At 39.3% G+C, this 17,268-nt stretch overlaps 1 protein-coding gene across 3 annotated transcripts in view; it reads left to right on the top strand.

Moving 5' to 3' along the window:
- The window catches only part of nhsl1b (NHS-like 1b), a 95,666-nt gene that overhangs the window by 26,121 nt on the left and 52,277 nt on the right, over positions 1–17,268 (top strand). The window contains exon 1 of one of the 3 annotated variants that reach the window (XM_055019957.1): positions 10,513–12,099. The exons of the other annotated variants lie outside the window; for them this stretch is intronic. Within the exon in view, the coding sequence (XP_054875932.1) occupies positions 11,865–12,099 (235 nt within the window). The 5' untranslated portion in view covers positions 10,513–11,864. Of the gene's footprint in view, positions 1–10,512; positions 12,100–17,268 lie in introns of those variants that run through there. 3 annotated transcript variants of the gene reach the window in all.

Here is a 17,268-nt window from a genome sequence, read left to right as displayed (position 1 = left end):
CCCGTCCCATTATTTTCACATGGGGGAAAAGAAGTGTTTTTTCTGAAGGAAGTGGAAACCTCACCTTTCAGACCCTAAACATCTGGGCGATGCACGGGGGGTCAGGAAGGTGTTGAGTGGGCATCCTGTTATTTTTCTGTTTTTCACGGGTCTGTGACATCATTGCCTCGTTTTCTGGTTTCCTGATTGGACAAACAAAGAATATGTGCTGTGCATATGACTGTATGTAAATACAGCTATCTCTTTCTCCATGTTTCAGTTTGACTCTACTTTGTTCTATTTAGTTTTTTTTAGGTTATCATAGGTTTGCAACTGAAAAGTAAAGATTTTATTTTATGTAGCTATTTTCCAGTTATCTGTCAGGATGTGTGTGAGATGGATCATTTTTTTCCCTCCATAATTGGGGGAAGATGGTTTCATTGACTGATGGATGTTTTTACCTCCAAAGTGTCTTCAGGGTTTTTCATCCCCTTGAAATTATTCAAAGTGTGTGTTTGCATGTGTCTGCTTGTCTGCTTCAATGTTGTTGGCCACCATAGGAACTGCTCTCATCCCCCACATTTAATTAACTTTGGTGTTACCAGCTAATAAAATGAGGATTTGAGTAAGAGGATAAAACATAAATGAACTAAATGGATATTGCAGGATTCCTAGAAGTACCCGCAATAAATCACAAATAGACAACTGTCACAATATTGATTTGTGCAATATCAGTACCGCAAATGATTGACAGGAATGCAGTGTTTTAGGGGGTTTTCTGATTGTTAAGGATTCATGCTCAATATGGCAATTTCTTCTTTTATGTTGAATGGATTTTTTGTTTTTACTTGAGGAATTAGCCTCAACCATGAGAGCTCCACTGATCGGGCTTTTCTTAAGCGATCCCAATTTCTGGCTCTCCCTGGAGTTCGAACATATTGATTCTGGTTTAATTTTCTAGAAAACAAACTTAACAATTAAATGCATCAAGACTCACAATGAGAGAAAAGAAGAAGCTGTAGATTCATTGAGGGCAGTGTTTTTTTTTAATTCAACATCTAATCCTGCAATTAGGGTTAGATGTTGAATTATTCAATTTATAGATGACATGTGTCTGATCTTTACTAAGCTCAAAACAAGAAACGCGTCACGTAAAATGCATTTGTTGAAGAATTTAGTGATATAAGAAGAGGAGGTTTCCAGTTTCTAATTAAATTGGAAGGAATATTTTGGGAAAAAATTGTTCGATTTTCATCCGCCAAACTGATCGGAACATCACTTATTTTAATAAGGTAATCTGGTAGCAACTATTTTGTCTTTTTCTCTGTCATTTGTTTGAATAACATTTAGAAAAACGCATAAATAGCTTTCACTAATAAAAAAACAGGACATTCAACTCTGAATTGGGTTCAGTGGAACAAGCAAAATCTTAGTTAAGGTGGAAAGATGATTTCCATTGTTCATCTGCTCCTCCAAGCAAAGATTATCCATGAATAACAGATATGTCAACCCACCTCTAATAGATGTTTTCTTCCCAACAATCCCAGAAATCTGAGCTGATTTGAAAACAGTAAGGTGCCCTGGAGGAGGCCAACAAACCAATGGAACCTGAGATACAATGAAAAACACACAATGTCAATCTCTGAGGGCTGTAATTTCAGTCCCCACTATTTTATTAAAGTAAAACAATGATTTTTGTCCAGCCTGTAACGACGACCTGTGCGTGCTGTTATTGTGGTGGGAGCAGAGCTTGAACAAACAACTGCACAGATTTTCCTCTGCGGACTGCGTAACCAGACACACAGACGCCGGTAGGCAGATACACATGCACACCTGTAAGCCGGCACAGGTACACGCATGCAGTCGGGCGTGAAGAAGGGCAGCTGCAAGGAAACGTGCTCACAAAGGCTCGCGTGGAAAACCCTGCTGCGCCGACTGCGCTGTGGGTGGGCGGGTGATCACAACCAGTGGCCTTTGGCTCGGAGTTTATGTTCCTCCTCCAAATTGAGAGACTGTGTGGGAACAAAGGAAGCATATAATGAGGATTAGAGAGGTCCAGAAAGAGGGAAAATGTTGAATCTCATCTGGTTTTTTTTTGGGTGTTTTAGGGAGATTTATTGTAACAAAAAAAAAATAATAATAAAAAAATCAACCTTAGATGAACCGTACACAGAGGGTGGACATAAAGGGGGGATTGAGGCCCGTTTTGCAGCTTTTAACATTGTTAATCATATGAACTCCCTCTCTACTTTCATTACTTTGTTTGCTTCCAATTACACCTGCAGTTTGTGTGTAATGTTCCTTATAATCCCGGCATGCAACGGCTGGCAGGCAGCACATCCAGCATCTGATCTCAGCTGCGCTTTTAAGTCCTCAAAGAATGATTGGCTGTGGAAGATCTTCTTGGATCGGGAAAGGAGGAAAATCAGCCAGCAGCATGGAGCGAGGCCGCCGACGGGAATGAGCCTGAACTTGTATGTTTATGTGAGCTTATTGGTAAATTAAAGCTGGTCTCAGTCCAGCTTTGTGAAGTTTGTGAATGGTTGATGTATTGATGTGAACCCAGATGAGGAGGAATGAGTTTAGAGTAACGGTAGGCTTACTCTGTGGATCCAGAGTGTGCGTGTGTTTGTTTGACAGCTCCCAGCTGTAGACGGCACAAAGCCAGATTGAGTCAAGCCCCTTTTGTCTCTGTAACGGTCGGCCTGCCGCCTGCCTAATCAGCATAATTCTGTCGCTCCTCATCTCTTTTTCTTTTCTCTTCTATTCTTTGTCTGGTTCTGCATTTTATTATTACCACATACGAATCTTACCCACTTTCTAAGTCTGTGCTAACACCAACAGAATAATTGTTGGTAGAGTTTTGCTGATGAGGACCACACAAACTTGCAGCAGCGGCCTTTGCTACTGTTACTTCACACATCCTGGCTTTTATTAGTTTTCCTCTCACTGCTTGTATGCTCGTTAAAAATGCTTTATAAATGAAAACACTTGGAAAATATTAGCCTTCACGTCCCGATTGCAAAACACCTTTTCCCTCATTGTTCTTTCAGTGCTTTTCCCTTCTGTTTAAGAGGGTTTTTGGTCTTTTTTTTCTGTTGTTGTGCTTGGTATTTCCCCCACCCTTTGGCTCACACTGCCTGTCAGACACACAGCAGAAAGCAGGCTCCTCTGGGGTTTGATGGGCGTGTTGCCAGATTTGACTCCTGGTGGGTTTCCAAATTGGCTGTCGGCACATGAGCTGAACTTTTCCTTAACCCTTGTCTGCCTATTTAACTGACCCGTAGATCAAGCATGGACACTCCATGACTGCCTGTGCTGACAACAAGTATTTCAAAACAGTCAAATTTGTCTTTCTTTTAAACACTAAAATTGTGAAGAAGCCTACTTACAAGCGGCTGACTGACTGGGTGCAGGAACAGCGGTATCCATATATTGTTTTTACCTTGCTGCTAGAAACCTGGCTATTGCCTCAAATAGTTACCAAGTAAAAGACGATTTGACTTTTTGCAATAAAACAATTAAAACCACATCAAATTGTGGGATGAAAATTTCTTTTTCAAAAGACTCTTCTCAAGAAATGCCAGTAATATGAGTGTTGTTTATATTTCAGAACCACTATAACAAGTTCAGCATTATTGGAGTACAACCACAGATTCCCTGGCTTTGTAACCAAAGTAGCTCTGTGGCAAACACATAGATCAAACTATTCTGGTTTTCTAAAACATCCAAATAACTTTAATATTTTTTATGATTAAAAATGCAACCATGACCCTTTAAGCAACCTATCTGAATAGTTGTTTTTTAACATTTGCCCTTTTTGAGTCATGGATTTGAACCAATAAAAAGTATTTTTTCTCTAAACAGTTAATAGGTCAGCTTTGTTGGATGGTAGGTCTTGGAGATCAATTAGGTCTGCAAGATATAAAAAAAATATGATGCTTGTGTTACACTGCATAAATCCCCAATTTTCAGTTTTCCTCCCCTGTCTCTTGCCTATCATTGCAATGCAGCATCCAGCAGAAATGTCTTCAAAATATGGATTCCTGACACTTGTAATGGCCGACAAAAACTGCATTCCAAACAGTCCTTTGTGATATTTATGTCAGTTTACGGACAGCGATTGAATACTGAAAATGATAGAACAGAGCAACTTTACTCCTCTGTTTAGCCTTCCTGTTACTTGAAGAAAGTCTTGCTCTCTCTCACAGCCTGAACAAACCGCAAACATGTCTTCACATACTTTGCAACTACTTCAAAATCAAATTGTGTCGATGAGTGCTTGACTTGGTAGCGTCTGTTTTCAATTGGCCCGTCTCCACTACTCAAACTCCAGACCGTCAAGACCTGGGAAACTCATACTGCAGACATACGCCTGGACCAAAACGTCTGAATTACTTGCCTCCTTACTCCCACAGAGTTTTGCTAATGATCGTTTGATGTGGGTTTATTGAAGCATCTAAATGTTACCGGGAATCAAGTTCCAGAATTTTCTCCTTGTCCAATAGCCACATGATTTATGAACAAACTTATCATTCACCCAGTTATCCATAGACTGTAATGGTACAACTGTTGGTGTTTCCAATGTATTTCCTTCTAATTTTGAACTAATGATGAGTCATGATTAGGTTCACTGTATCTGATTCTGTTTTTTTCCAGTTCGGCTACACATACTGAATTTTGCCTTCATTTTTTTTATCTCGTCTTGAAATATATATATCTATATATAGTATAGATATAGATATATTGTTTGTTTGTTTTACGTTTTCTGGTGTTTTATCTCCTAAAATGACCTGAAACTGTCCCTGTTCCAAGACACCTGGATCAAATGGCTGAAATGCCCCCAGTAGCATACAGGCATTCCTTACACAGCCCTTCTAATGAGCCGATTTTATAAGGTCAAATTCTCATATTTTCATCTATTAACCACAGTTTAAAATCATTTTTAGGTCCAAGGTGAATGACACCTATGTACACCTGTACCATGTAATGTATGAGCAAAGAAGCTGTTGTGATTGGTTTTTTCCACTGAGTGAAGTTTAAAACAGGTTCAACCAGTAGGATGGCACAAGCCCAGGTGATTACTGTCGCAATGACAAACACGTTGTCCTTTATATGATGAGTACAAACAGGAACTCCTTTGACACTGTCAAAGGGTGCCGAGCATTTTTAACTGCTTGATTCAGACTTCTTCCTTGGCATTCGGGTGTTGTTGCTTGAGGGAGCAAGTTACCTTCCATTTGTACTCTAAAACAAAGAAGTTCAAATGAGGACAGTGTGTTTAGAAATGCTAAATATTAATCCTTACTACTGCAGTCCCATATTCGTCCTAAAATAGCCAGATGTTGACCAGAAACATACAATATACATGAACGCACAAAGCCCACGCAGAACACATCTGGCAACAGGTCCATTGGACTGGCCCCTCCGCTCAGGCATGACTGATCAGGAATGCATAGTCAGCCGCGCCCTTTCTCTGTTTCAACCACTGGACGCAGCCCTGCTGGGTGTTCTCGGATTACCAGAGTTCATTTGTCCTAGAAGCTGAAACGGCACTTCTTTCTGTTCTTTTTAAGACTAACCTCAGAGCTGTCGCGTCGTCTTTTGTTCAGAGTATTTAGCGGAATATACTTGGGGGCAGTATCATGAACAAACTTTTACTCGGGACAAACTGCTTCCAGGCCTTTTTGCAACACTTTGCTGCTTCTCAAATGTAGGTCTTAGACATACACATCTTTGTTTGAAGGAAGTACAAGAGTGTTTAGGCACATAAAATGGCCCAGTATCCATAGCTGCTTAGTGCAAAACTGTTAAAATACACACAGCCATACTCCTTAAGCATATTTTGAGCAGCAGCTGTGAGTCTTTTGGCACTTTGGGGTCACAAGTAAGAGTTCAAAGGTTTGTAGCTGCAGGACCTCTGTTCATTGTGCTCTGAGTTTAATCTCAAAACATAAAAAAAAACCCACTATATTTTAAAAGAAGTTCACGTTGGGCTTTCATTGAGAATATTACTTTGACAACAATGACAGTGGGCTGCTGTCAGGTTGAATTACAGTATTCACTTGTACAATGTATAAATGGATAATGACATGTTCCATCTATTTCCCAACCCTCTCGATTCTGTGAAGAAATGACCACACCACTAACATAGATTCTCTGCTTCAGTGAATCACCCCCACAGTCCTGCACTGCAATAATATTACATATAAATATATACATTTCTTGTCTTGCAAGACTAGTGTATAACCACTGGATGTGAGTTATTTCAAGCACATGGCTAGAGGGAGTAGGATTTTCTTCAAACTTGGGTGACACCTGTTGACCTTTGTGTTTCCAGAAATGTGGTCAACATTTAACAACTCAGCAAGTCTCTAAGTGTGTGTGTGATTTTAAAAGTGCTATTCCACTGAGGCCAAAGATAGGCCTTGAATGTTTGAAATAACTGCGATATCACCCACTTTAGATTGCTATCTTTGCACAACACACACAGAGACAGAGGGTCTTGTAAATACAAAACTTTATTCCTTCCAGGCCTTTATTGTTTATGAATTGAAGCCTAATTCTTTGGTGCTCAACATGGATAAATGAATAAAGAGCAGCATCTGCAGATATTTTGTGGCTCATTTGACTTTGCATTAAGGTTATATACTATTAAAGTGACTGCCCAACAGTTTGGGACAGGCAAAGTTAAACAAGTAGTGCCACCATGTGGTTGGAAATGGAAATTGCATATAAAGGATCTAAAACGTATTCAGAGATTAAAGTTTGGAGGCTCACACTTTAATGTACTTATATAATCTCTGTTACGCATTCATAAATTGTAACTGGGTTAAAAAAAAATCTTGAGCTTTTTTGGAAACAAATTTCCAGATGGGTTTTGTTGTTAATTTAATTAAAGATCTGTGGATAAATCTGTGGATACTTATCATTTCCACTCATAAGTACAATAGAGGATCTGTGAGGCTGTGGGCTTGATTCATTTCGTAATACCATGGAAACAATATTGTAAGCCTAAGATATATATTTTATGAGAATGAGAGAGAGAGAAAGATGAGAGAGCTGAGCAGCCTTCCTGTCTGCCATCAGAGGGTTGTTGCTTAGCTATCAGCCCTGCAGGGCTCTGGTGGCTTTAAGTTGCAGAATATCTCACCTGATTATAGAACAGTTTACTACGTGGCAATTTATGACATGCAAAAAAAAAAAAAACAGGAGTGGTGTTGAACATATCAATTACACGTATGTGATGTGGTGTAAATATAACTACTCAATCGCCTGCAAAACAAGTTTTACCCTTGGTAGAATCCATAATATGCAGTGTTTTTTTATTTTTGTATTTTTATACATCATAGTCAGTGTTCATAGTACATGTTGCAGCAATTTACAATTAACTTTTTTTTCTTTGTGTTGCTCTTCTCAGCTTCCGACTGTAGATTTGTCTACTCTGCAGGAAAAAAGTGTCAAATTTATGGCATGTGCAAAAACAAACATGAGCATAGATTTATTGAGACACAGGCGGGGTAAGTGAAGGCTAGATAAATTGTGCCGTTTAATTAAAGGCCGATCTTTCTAGCTTTGTGGTACTTCAGGCAGCATTATGTTAATGTTAATAGTGTGAAAATCTGCACCCACAATGCAAAAATAAAAACATTTAACCAACTCTGTCGCATTCTGCTGTTGTGAGTTTATTCCCACATGCGGTCTTGGACAAAAACAGCCTTGCAAACTCCCACATAACCGTCCCTGTAAATGCGAGGTGCTCAGGGGTAATAAAAGGTTTCCTCTGCGGTGCGGCTGAACCCCTGTGTTTAACTGGCTCTGGAGACGTGCTGCTGCTGAGAGACGAACTCGACTTGCTGGGATTTGAAACTTGGCAGGGACGCCCGGCCGGGGCTTCTATCTGGATGAGACAATTGTGGACGTGTGGATGCACTTCTGTGGACTGTTTTTTCACTTGAAAAGCTCAGGAAGTGATGTTTATCCTTTAAAGGAGCGTCTGATCGGGGTGTATTTAGTGTCAGCGGTTGCTCTTGTGTTGGATTGAGTTTCCTTGCAACCGGATCGCACTCATATGTCACCATTTGTTTTGTGCAGAAGTGAATGCATGGAGTAGCTGATATATTTGATCTTTGGGGTGTTTGCTTAGATCAATATGTAATTTAGTCAGTTTAGTAGGGCTGCTTTTATGTTTACTGAAATTACAGGATTTTACTGTGTAATCCAGATAATCTGTGAATTCAGAAGTGCAGGAAAAAAGCTGCATTGCATTTCTTATGATCTTGCTAAACTTTAGATATCCTTTAATTTCTCTAATTATCCAGTAATTCAGATTAATCTGTCTCCTTTCTGATGATATCATGGGGGTAAGATCCAGAAAGAAATCCTTGGAGTTTATCTCGCACATGTTTAAGGCATGTGTCATCTCATGGGTAACCTCAGCTAACTTTCTGTGCTGATATAATCACACTCCCGTCTGAGATAACCAAACAGCATTTACCTGAACATCATACTCCCTTTATGGTAACTTGCACAGTCAGAGGTCTTTTTAAAAGTCTCATTATACTGGGATAATTTTTTTATATATATTCTTCTTATTTTTTACTGCACACAGAGGAGCAGCATGTCATTCTTTACATCTTCTCATGTGGAGCAGGAATGAAGCAACAACATTATATAGGAGTATTTCTAAAAAAAAAAAAAGTAGACAGATGAATCCAAAGAACTTGAAAGTTTTCTGGTTTCTGCTAAACATTTTCTGTTACCCTCACTGAAATAAGAGGGTTGTCTCCTAATTAATTTACAGTGGAAGTTACCCAGAATTCGCTCTAGTTTCAAAAAAGATCTTTATTAGACAGTTTAGCAGACAAGTTAGGGGTCAGAGAGAAGAGGAAAGATATGAAGTAAATGGACCAGACTGGGAGTGGACCCCAGGACAGCTGTGTTGAATCTTCATTGATGGACAACTTCCTACACTTTTTGTGCCAAGCAGCTCCCTATCCTAGCAACGCTCTGCAGCTCATTCTTTGGGATCCTACGGTGTTCCCAGGCCAGAAGGAACATCAAGTTCCTCCTGAAAGTTCTGAGTCTGTCCTGGTGTCTCCGCCCAGTGGGACAAGCCAGAGCTTGCCCAGAATGCTTTGCAACTTCCCCAAGGTGACAGAGCTGGTTACCTTTATTTACAAGGCTGACTCCAGCTATCCTACAGAGGAAGCTGATGAATAAATGAATCAATATACTTTATTAATCCCAGCGTGAAATGTCAGTCCTTGTTTCCAGAATCTGGTTCTGTGGCTCCAGTTCCTCACATTTGCCACAGGCCTCTTGGCTGCTTCTCTGATTAACTTTCACCTAGCCAAACCTGAAAACAAATTCATGTCTGTCTTCATAAAAACCCAATAAAAGTATATGAAAAAATGTGAGAAAGTTCAAATGATGTGAAAGCTTTTGCAAGATAATTTGCTAATTGCTTTTTTTTTAAAAGCCACATCAAAAGTGACAAATGTTGACATAGACATGCGTTTGTCACTTTGACAACATATTTATTGCGTTTCTGTATGTGAGCATTAAAGCCAACCCAGTATTGACCGGATGTGCATTGCGCAAAGATCCAGCCATTGATATCGATTTTCGTATTGATTATTGGCACTGCATGTACGTTTCATGAAATAAAAATGAAGTATGGGGTTGAACTAGGATGCTGACCTTCTCAGCTTTCTTGTTCTCTAGGGGGTTGTTTGACTTTGAAAGAAATTGCACTTTGTTTTTGCACCCATGGTATTGAGGGTACCCTGTCTAATGCCTGCATGTTTGAACCAGTTAATTTTCTCATCAACATAATGGCTTGTTAGTTACTAGTCTTTCGACGCCAAACTGATCCCTCCATCTCCGCTCAATAGAAAATAGTCCTGGTTAAATATTAAAGGACTGCGGCCTCATGTGTCATCACTCTGAACAAAGGTCTTTAAAAACAGCCATATCTGTCACTGTATATTAACATGGTATTTGTTCTAGATGGTTACCTTTTGAGAATTTGGCAACACAACTATATTTATTTATTTTCTAATTTAAAGTGAAAAAAAAATTAATGTGGGGAACCTGAACGAGTTCTGGAATGTCGGTTTACACCGAATGAGGAATCAGCTTTCAGTAACGTAACCGATCCGTCCCAAGATGGAACATAGAGGCAGATTATTTTACAAGTAATCCACTAACTTTTTTATGGTTGAGTTTACTTAAGATTGTGAAACTGACAGACTACTGGTTTTTGAACAAACAACCGAGTGTCGCACCTTGGTGGTCACATGCCTCATCTGCATTCACAGTTGGGTGGGAAAACTCCACATCCTCCTAATAAATATCAGAGGAGCTGTTGTTCCTGAGGGTCCGTCTGTGACTTTGTGTTTATGACAAGTGTTTTTTTTTTCTCCAAAATTTGTTAGTGTTTGGCTGATTTTTAAACTACCCTGCTATTCCAGTGGCTCGCTTCGTGTTAGGGAGCTGAAGCCAGCTACCAAAACATGCTGTGAACTAAAAGACACTTTTTGCATGCCTGTAACATGCAGTGCATACCAGCTGTAGAAAGCTTTTATGGGTTTTTGAATTGTCCTGCAGCGAAATGCGGGTTTTTTAGGGAAGCAGGCGTCTGGAGAGCATGAATAACACAGAGAGTAAACAGAAAAGGTAGAAGGGGTAAAACAAGGTGCGAAGGAGGGTGTGGGGAGTGGCTGCCATGCTGGCTATCAGATGAAGGAGAAGGGCGGAGATCAGGGATCGCAGAAAAACAGAAAGGCAGGAAATAAGGAAGAAGGGAAGGGCTGACTCGTATTTCAGTTTAGTGTGTTTTAGGGTTGGGTGTACTCTCGGCAGCTCCTCACAGTCATACACTTGCAGTCTGTTCTCTCCAGGAGCGGAAAGTTCTGGGAATCCTCAGCACACTGAGCTTTCTTTTTAAAACCGTCTGTCTTTTTTGGGTGTGCAGCAGGTGCAGCCTTCCTGATACATCTTATCTTAGGCGGTGATCAGCTGATTGGTCTTCCTGAACTTGGTGGTTACCAACGCCTGGAGCATTTTTTGTTTCTCTTCTTTATTTTGCTTTCCCCTGCTTGGCTTACCTCTTCCTCCAGAACCAGCATCTTCAATACTGGAGGGAAAACAAGAAGAATCGGGGGAAAAGATGAGAGATCTTTATTTGGCAGTAGGATAAGATATGTGAGTGTGTTTTTGCTCTCCTGTGAGCATGCAAATGCCTTCATCAGGGTGGGAATAGACACAGGGAGACTGACACTTCTTAACCTCTTCGTCTGCCGCTGCACTGACGGGTTGTGTGTCACCTAATGAGCTCCAGCGACGAGAGATAACAGCACTGGAAAACACGCATGGTTGTAAATTACAGTTGCCAATTTTCTGTGATTGAACATTATCTTCTCAAATCTCTCTCCCTCCCCCCCTTTTTTTTACGGAAATCCTGCATAGAGGGGTGGATATTTTTTCCAGCTAACTGGATTGCCTAATTACTCCCTGGGGTTTGGAATCATGTCCATAAAGCAAAAAAGCAACAGAAGAGATGTGGAAGGATGGTTTGAAGAAAGAATTTCAGTTTGTGAAAGGAGGATGATGTGATTGAGATCGAAAATTGGGAGCTGCCAAATCGAAGTCGTGATGTGGAGTCGGACAACATACTAGGCTTATGGATGAAGTTCCTCCTGTAACTAATTTACTCCTAAATGCGGAATCTGATTGGAATGTGTGTGGATTTGGATTGCTTTCCCTTAATATTTGGAGTTACTCCTAAAACAGACATTCAACCACTGGATTAGTGTCTAAGGAGGCTAAGTATCTTAAACTATTTCTTCTGACCTCCTCCTGAACTTGCTTCTCTAAGCAAAATGAGAGGAGACCGGCGATCCGCTTCATTCCACAAGGAAAAGCCGGCAGGGCTTTCGCGGGCTCTCAGTTGGCTCAACATGTCCCCACTCTCCCACCAGGGGAGACGCTTCTTCCACAGTCAAAGCGATCTCCATCTGGTTCCCAACCGCCGCTCGCGCTCGCGCACTCATCTACACATGCCTCAAAAAGACGAGGACGATGACAACTGGGTGTACAGACCTCAACACAAAATAGGTGAGAATGAAGAAACAAACAAACAAACAAAAAACAAAAGCAAGAGAAATGCTCATGCAATCTTTCTCTTTCCCTCTAAGACCAATGATTCCATTATTTTATTTATATGGAAAACTGAATATAGAAACACATCTGTCTGTTTATTGCCTCTTTCTCTGTGTGTTTACAACCTGCACTTCCTTGTTGCTATAGCGAGTGAGTGGGAGCTCTGTTTGGTTTAGAGGGTCGACATTGAGTTGGCGGTGAAAGAAGGCTCTGTGCATGTGCATGTGTGCGATTGATAAATAAAGACTTGTCAGACCGGAAGAAGGTGACGTCATGTAAACGGTTGTGTCACAGCCTGGTACGACTCAGAGTTTGGTGTCAGGCAGAGGGTATGTATCATCTTTGGCTGGCTGGCTGTTGTGAACAAGTGAACTAAATGGATGAGTTTATGTTTCCTATTTGGCCATCTTGGCTGATGTGAAAATGTAATTTCTATTCTTGGGTGCTATGCCTGGGATTAGTCCAATTACACACTGATTGTATCTTGGTTTACACATCAATCAGCTGTCACTGAGAGTTACAGGACAGTGGATGTAACTGTAGCTGTGTATTGAACCCTTCATGGAAAATGTATTAATGCTGCTCCATTAATGGTTTAATAAGATCCTGCAATGCCTCAAATATTTTGTATGTCAGACAAGATGCAGATCAATGTGAGAATAGCGCTAGTAGCTCATGTGGCTGAAATCAGCCTCACAGTGCATCAGTACTAGATTAAGAACTATTTGACAGTTTTTATGAAAGTAGGACTGGATTTGATCCACTTTAATTCAAAAACTAAATATACGGAATCATTCTAGACTGAACAAGCTGTTGATAGATTACAACTTTAGTTTTTTGGGAAAACAAAAGGGAACATTTTCAGTATTTTTTAGTTGAAAAAAGTTTTCATACATGGACTGCTCAAACCTGGATCGAATCATTGGGCACTGACTACAAATACTTTGAAAAATAAGAACAAAAAAAATTATGATTCTTGAATTTCTCTCAAGAATGCTAAAATCTTGTTTAATCATGTTCTTGTAATTCCAATATCATGCATCTTCTCTTCTTGTGAATTAGTACTGAATAGTACTGAAACACTGATTTATCTTGGTCCTTGCTTTGACTACTGTCTCTGTTCAATTTGACAGCTGCCACAAATTGTACCATATTTTTAATCTGTCACTCCGAACAAATGAGAGCATTTTTAATCTACAAATAAGTTCCCTGGCAGGAATGTGAAGCTTGTCGCCACTGTTGTTGTTTATTGCACGTCTCAATTTTCTGTGTTGCGTTTGAACATGCCCATTTCCTAAAACAGCTCTGAGATGGCACATAACTTGAATAATTTGAGGGCTTGAAATGCTTCTGTAAGTCAAAGAGCAGCACCCTGGTGAAGCTTAAATTGTTCCTTCTGTTAGATGTTTTTATCATGAAACATTAAACTGACGGCTCATTGGGTACTATTCCAGCCTCTTCAAACAGTTCGTCAGACAAACAAAATAACACATTGTTTAGTTTAAGTTTCTTAAACATGGATTGCTTGGCAATGTTACTGGAATTTCCATTGCTTGCCCTTTGCTCTAATGTGCTGCTTTTAATATGATTTCTCTATACCTGAATATGTTTAATTATCTAAAGTGTCTTTAGATTCAGATAAATATTTTTCTGCATCATTTTTTGATATGCAGTCCTTACTAAGATCAGGCTTTACTTATTTTATTTATTTATTATTTACCAGACAGACCTTTTAACAATGACATGTATCACATTTACAACCCTTTGTTTTTCCCATGCTTAATCTAGCGCTGCCCTCTCTCTGTCTTCTGTCTCTTCCTGTCTCTGTTATGTGCAGTTATGTCTTTTTATAGCTAATGCTAGGCCAGAGTCAGAGTCATAGACAGGTCATTCTAAAATTGTTCTCATCCAGACAACTGTTATTCCGTATATTTTGCAAAGGGAACTTTAGAGTAATTCCCCAGTGGTGCATGTATAAAAACTGGAGATCACATTCATGCATTCACCAGAACCAATTACTAGACACGTGGGCCGCCATGCGCGCTGCCTCAGAGTAAATATAGCTTTAAAATTACTGCCTTCAGATTCAAGGCCTGCAATTTTTGACGCAGCCTGTTGCCTGACTCTTTTGGGTGTTTGCCTCTGTTGTCACAGTAATAGGTATGCAGCTGATTGTTTCCTGGTCAGGCTCGAGTTGACCCTCCTGAGCCGCCTGCTACACAAGCTGAGGAACCTACAAGCTGCTGTAGGTTATCCTGGTGAAGTTGTAGATTTTCTTGGGCAAGAACATCTGGATGTTGAAAGCTGGAGTTATTTTCGGAGTTAAAAACTAATCTGATCATTACAACAGAACTTACGCTTGAACATTTTCTCGATTTCTGCTTGCCATAAAGCCAAACTTCAAAAATCTTGTCTGGAAAGTTCAAGGCTGACTAATTGAAAGCTAAACTTTCCTCATCCAGAGGCCTGTCTGGGCTCCTGTCTACATTATTGCTTCTCATAAAGCTGTTTGTTATCTACAGTACATGAGGTCATCAAATAAAATGGAACAGATGTCAAATTCTGAGTCAAGACTTTTGCCAAATGCAAAACATGTTGACATGAAAGTTGCATGCTGTGAAGCTTGGTAGTATTTGCTTGAGGTTTTCTGTGGATCTACAGTATGTTGGTTCGGCTGGTAATATTTTTGAGAACACAGATTAACCTACATTGCCACTATACCTTGGCACTGTAATGATGTTGCAATCAGAACCAGAATTCGGTCTCATATAAATGTTATTAAGGAGGTATTTATACATTTTTGGCCATGTCTGCTTGGGACAGTACTGATGTTTGCGAGATGCTTATTGAAACTCTTGCATAACAGTCTTAGAGCATTTGGGACACATTTCCATACACTGAAATAAGCTCATCATCACCATGTAGAACATTTGTAAATCCAGATTAGCAGATATGAACAAACCTGCAGGGCCTCATTAAAACTCAGACACGGAAATCTTTGATTGTGGCCCTTTTCCCAGCACATGAACATAGATGATTAAAATAGCAAACATGCACACTTCCTTTGAAGATAAATGAGTAAATCGTTGGTATAAACTGTGTCTAATTTCCGTTTTCTGTCTTTTTTTTTATGTGCTGATCAAAATGCAATCTCCTGTAGGTAAGTTGCATCTTTTTTTCTGGTTTTCATTCCTGAACGTCTCATTGTTCTGGTATCTTTTTCCCTAATGGTACAAATGAATGATGAACAATGGAAAGGAAAAGAAAGCCAAGTGATTATATTTGTTGAACAGGATTTCAGTTTTAAAGGGGATAGAGGAATGGCAGCTTATTTTAATAGGATCCAAACCATTGATGTTGTCACAACACAATCCAAGAGCTTAAAAACTGTCAACAATTGAAGTAAAGCTCTGTCAGGGTCATTTCTGGGACAGATTGTAGTTTTTCTCCCACTCTGTTTTATTTTTACCAAAACACATGTGTAACCAAGAGGCCTTTATGCTTAAATATGTTACGTACCTCAACTCCCCCCTGTTTGCATGTCTGAACCTTCATGCCTGCTTCAAGGAGCTTGTTGTTCTTATCTTCCCGTTCTTATCACGCACTGACGCAGCACACAAAGCTCACGCTATCGCACCATAATGTGCTTGTGCAGCACCACATGTAAGAATGGATGTGAAGCAGCCTGATAAGAATTAGTATGGGCCATTATGATCCAAGACTCATGATGGTGTTTTATCTGGAGACAAAGAGAGAATCCTGGAGACTGATAACTGCGGTCTGATCAAAGTGTCAGCAACCACAGGTAAGAGGGCCAGTCCTACCAGGAAACGTGTAACCGTGCCAGTTGTTGCTGAATGTCCTGTAAGAATCAGATAGCAGATTTTACCACAAGAAGAAAAGGAATTACTTGTTGTTGAACAACAAATATCATATTAAATACACTAAACACAAAACCAGTATAATTTTGTTTTCGACATAAACTATAGTAACTGGCTTATCACAAGTTATCCTATTTTTTGTTATGCTATATGGAAAATACAATCTAACAGTTACATAAAAAGATAAATAAAAAGTGTGTGTGTATATCTATAAGTAAATGACTGCCTTTTGTAAATGGAAATTTAAGGGGAAACCGTGCAATTTTTAATGTGTAGGCTACATATGGTAAAGCAACATTAACTGGTGAATTTAGTATATTTTACTAAGAACAATCTAAACAAAAATGTCTTTGGTATGTATTTCAATATAAAAAAGAGAAACTACTTTTTAGGTTGTTTTTTTTTATTTGTTTTGCTGTTAAAATTTAAATATAAATGTTCCTAATTTAAGTGGGCATTTCTGTTCAGTTGTAAATTGAGTCAACTGTGTTTTAGAGTTCAGGTATCGGTCTCTTTATCAAAATGTTTTACTAAGAAATAAATAGAAATGTTCTTTGAAATGGTTTTCAAAAAGTTGATTATGTTGGTTTGGTTTAAAATATTTGAAGAGAATTTCCCTCTTGCTTTTACAGCTTCGGCTCCATGAGAATGGAGAGTTAATTCAGCTGAAGCAGTTGCCTTTGAGGCATAGCTTTTTATTTTTATTGACATGCTTAAAACTGAAGCCATTATTGCTGAGCACTTTCCAGTTAAAGTGGCAGCTTGATGAGGGTTGTTTTTTACGGGCTGGTCAGGTGGGTTTATTTAGGGATTTACATGTGTTTTTAGTTGGGACTCTGTTTTTATGGTCTTTTCATGCTGACAGTCATGCTATCATGCTTAGACATTCACTCAGTGATCTGCCTCTAATTACTGATATGAGGTCAAGGCAGATGAGTCGGAGCCCACAGGGCATATTGACTAAGGATTAGTTTGTTTATGAGAGCCCAATACACACAAAAAGGATGTTTCAACCAGTAATGAAATGACACTATTTTATGTTATTTCTGGTAGTCAAATAGAGATTCCTAAGAATTTTACGTGTACTCCAAAGATTTTATATAACCTGGGAACTTAGAACACATAGTAGTTCTTGATTTCTTTTGTTTTATTTATTTAGTTATTTATTTTTATCTGAAGTGCTTTTCAGTTGGACTCTGAAGAGGATCGGGTTCATAAAAGTGTTTCAGTCACAAATTTAAAT

The sequence above is a fragment of the Poeciliopsis prolifica genome, unplaced genomic scaffold (genome assembly GCF_027474105.1).
Source record: "Poeciliopsis prolifica strain line A6 unplaced genomic scaffold, Auburn_PproV2 SCAFFOLD065, whole genome shotgun sequence".
NCBI lineage: Eukaryota > Metazoa > Chordata > Actinopteri > Cyprinodontiformes > Poeciliidae > Poeciliopsis > Poeciliopsis prolifica.
Note: the sequence above shows the minus strand (reverse complement) of the source record. Positions and strands in the feature narration are given on the sequence as shown.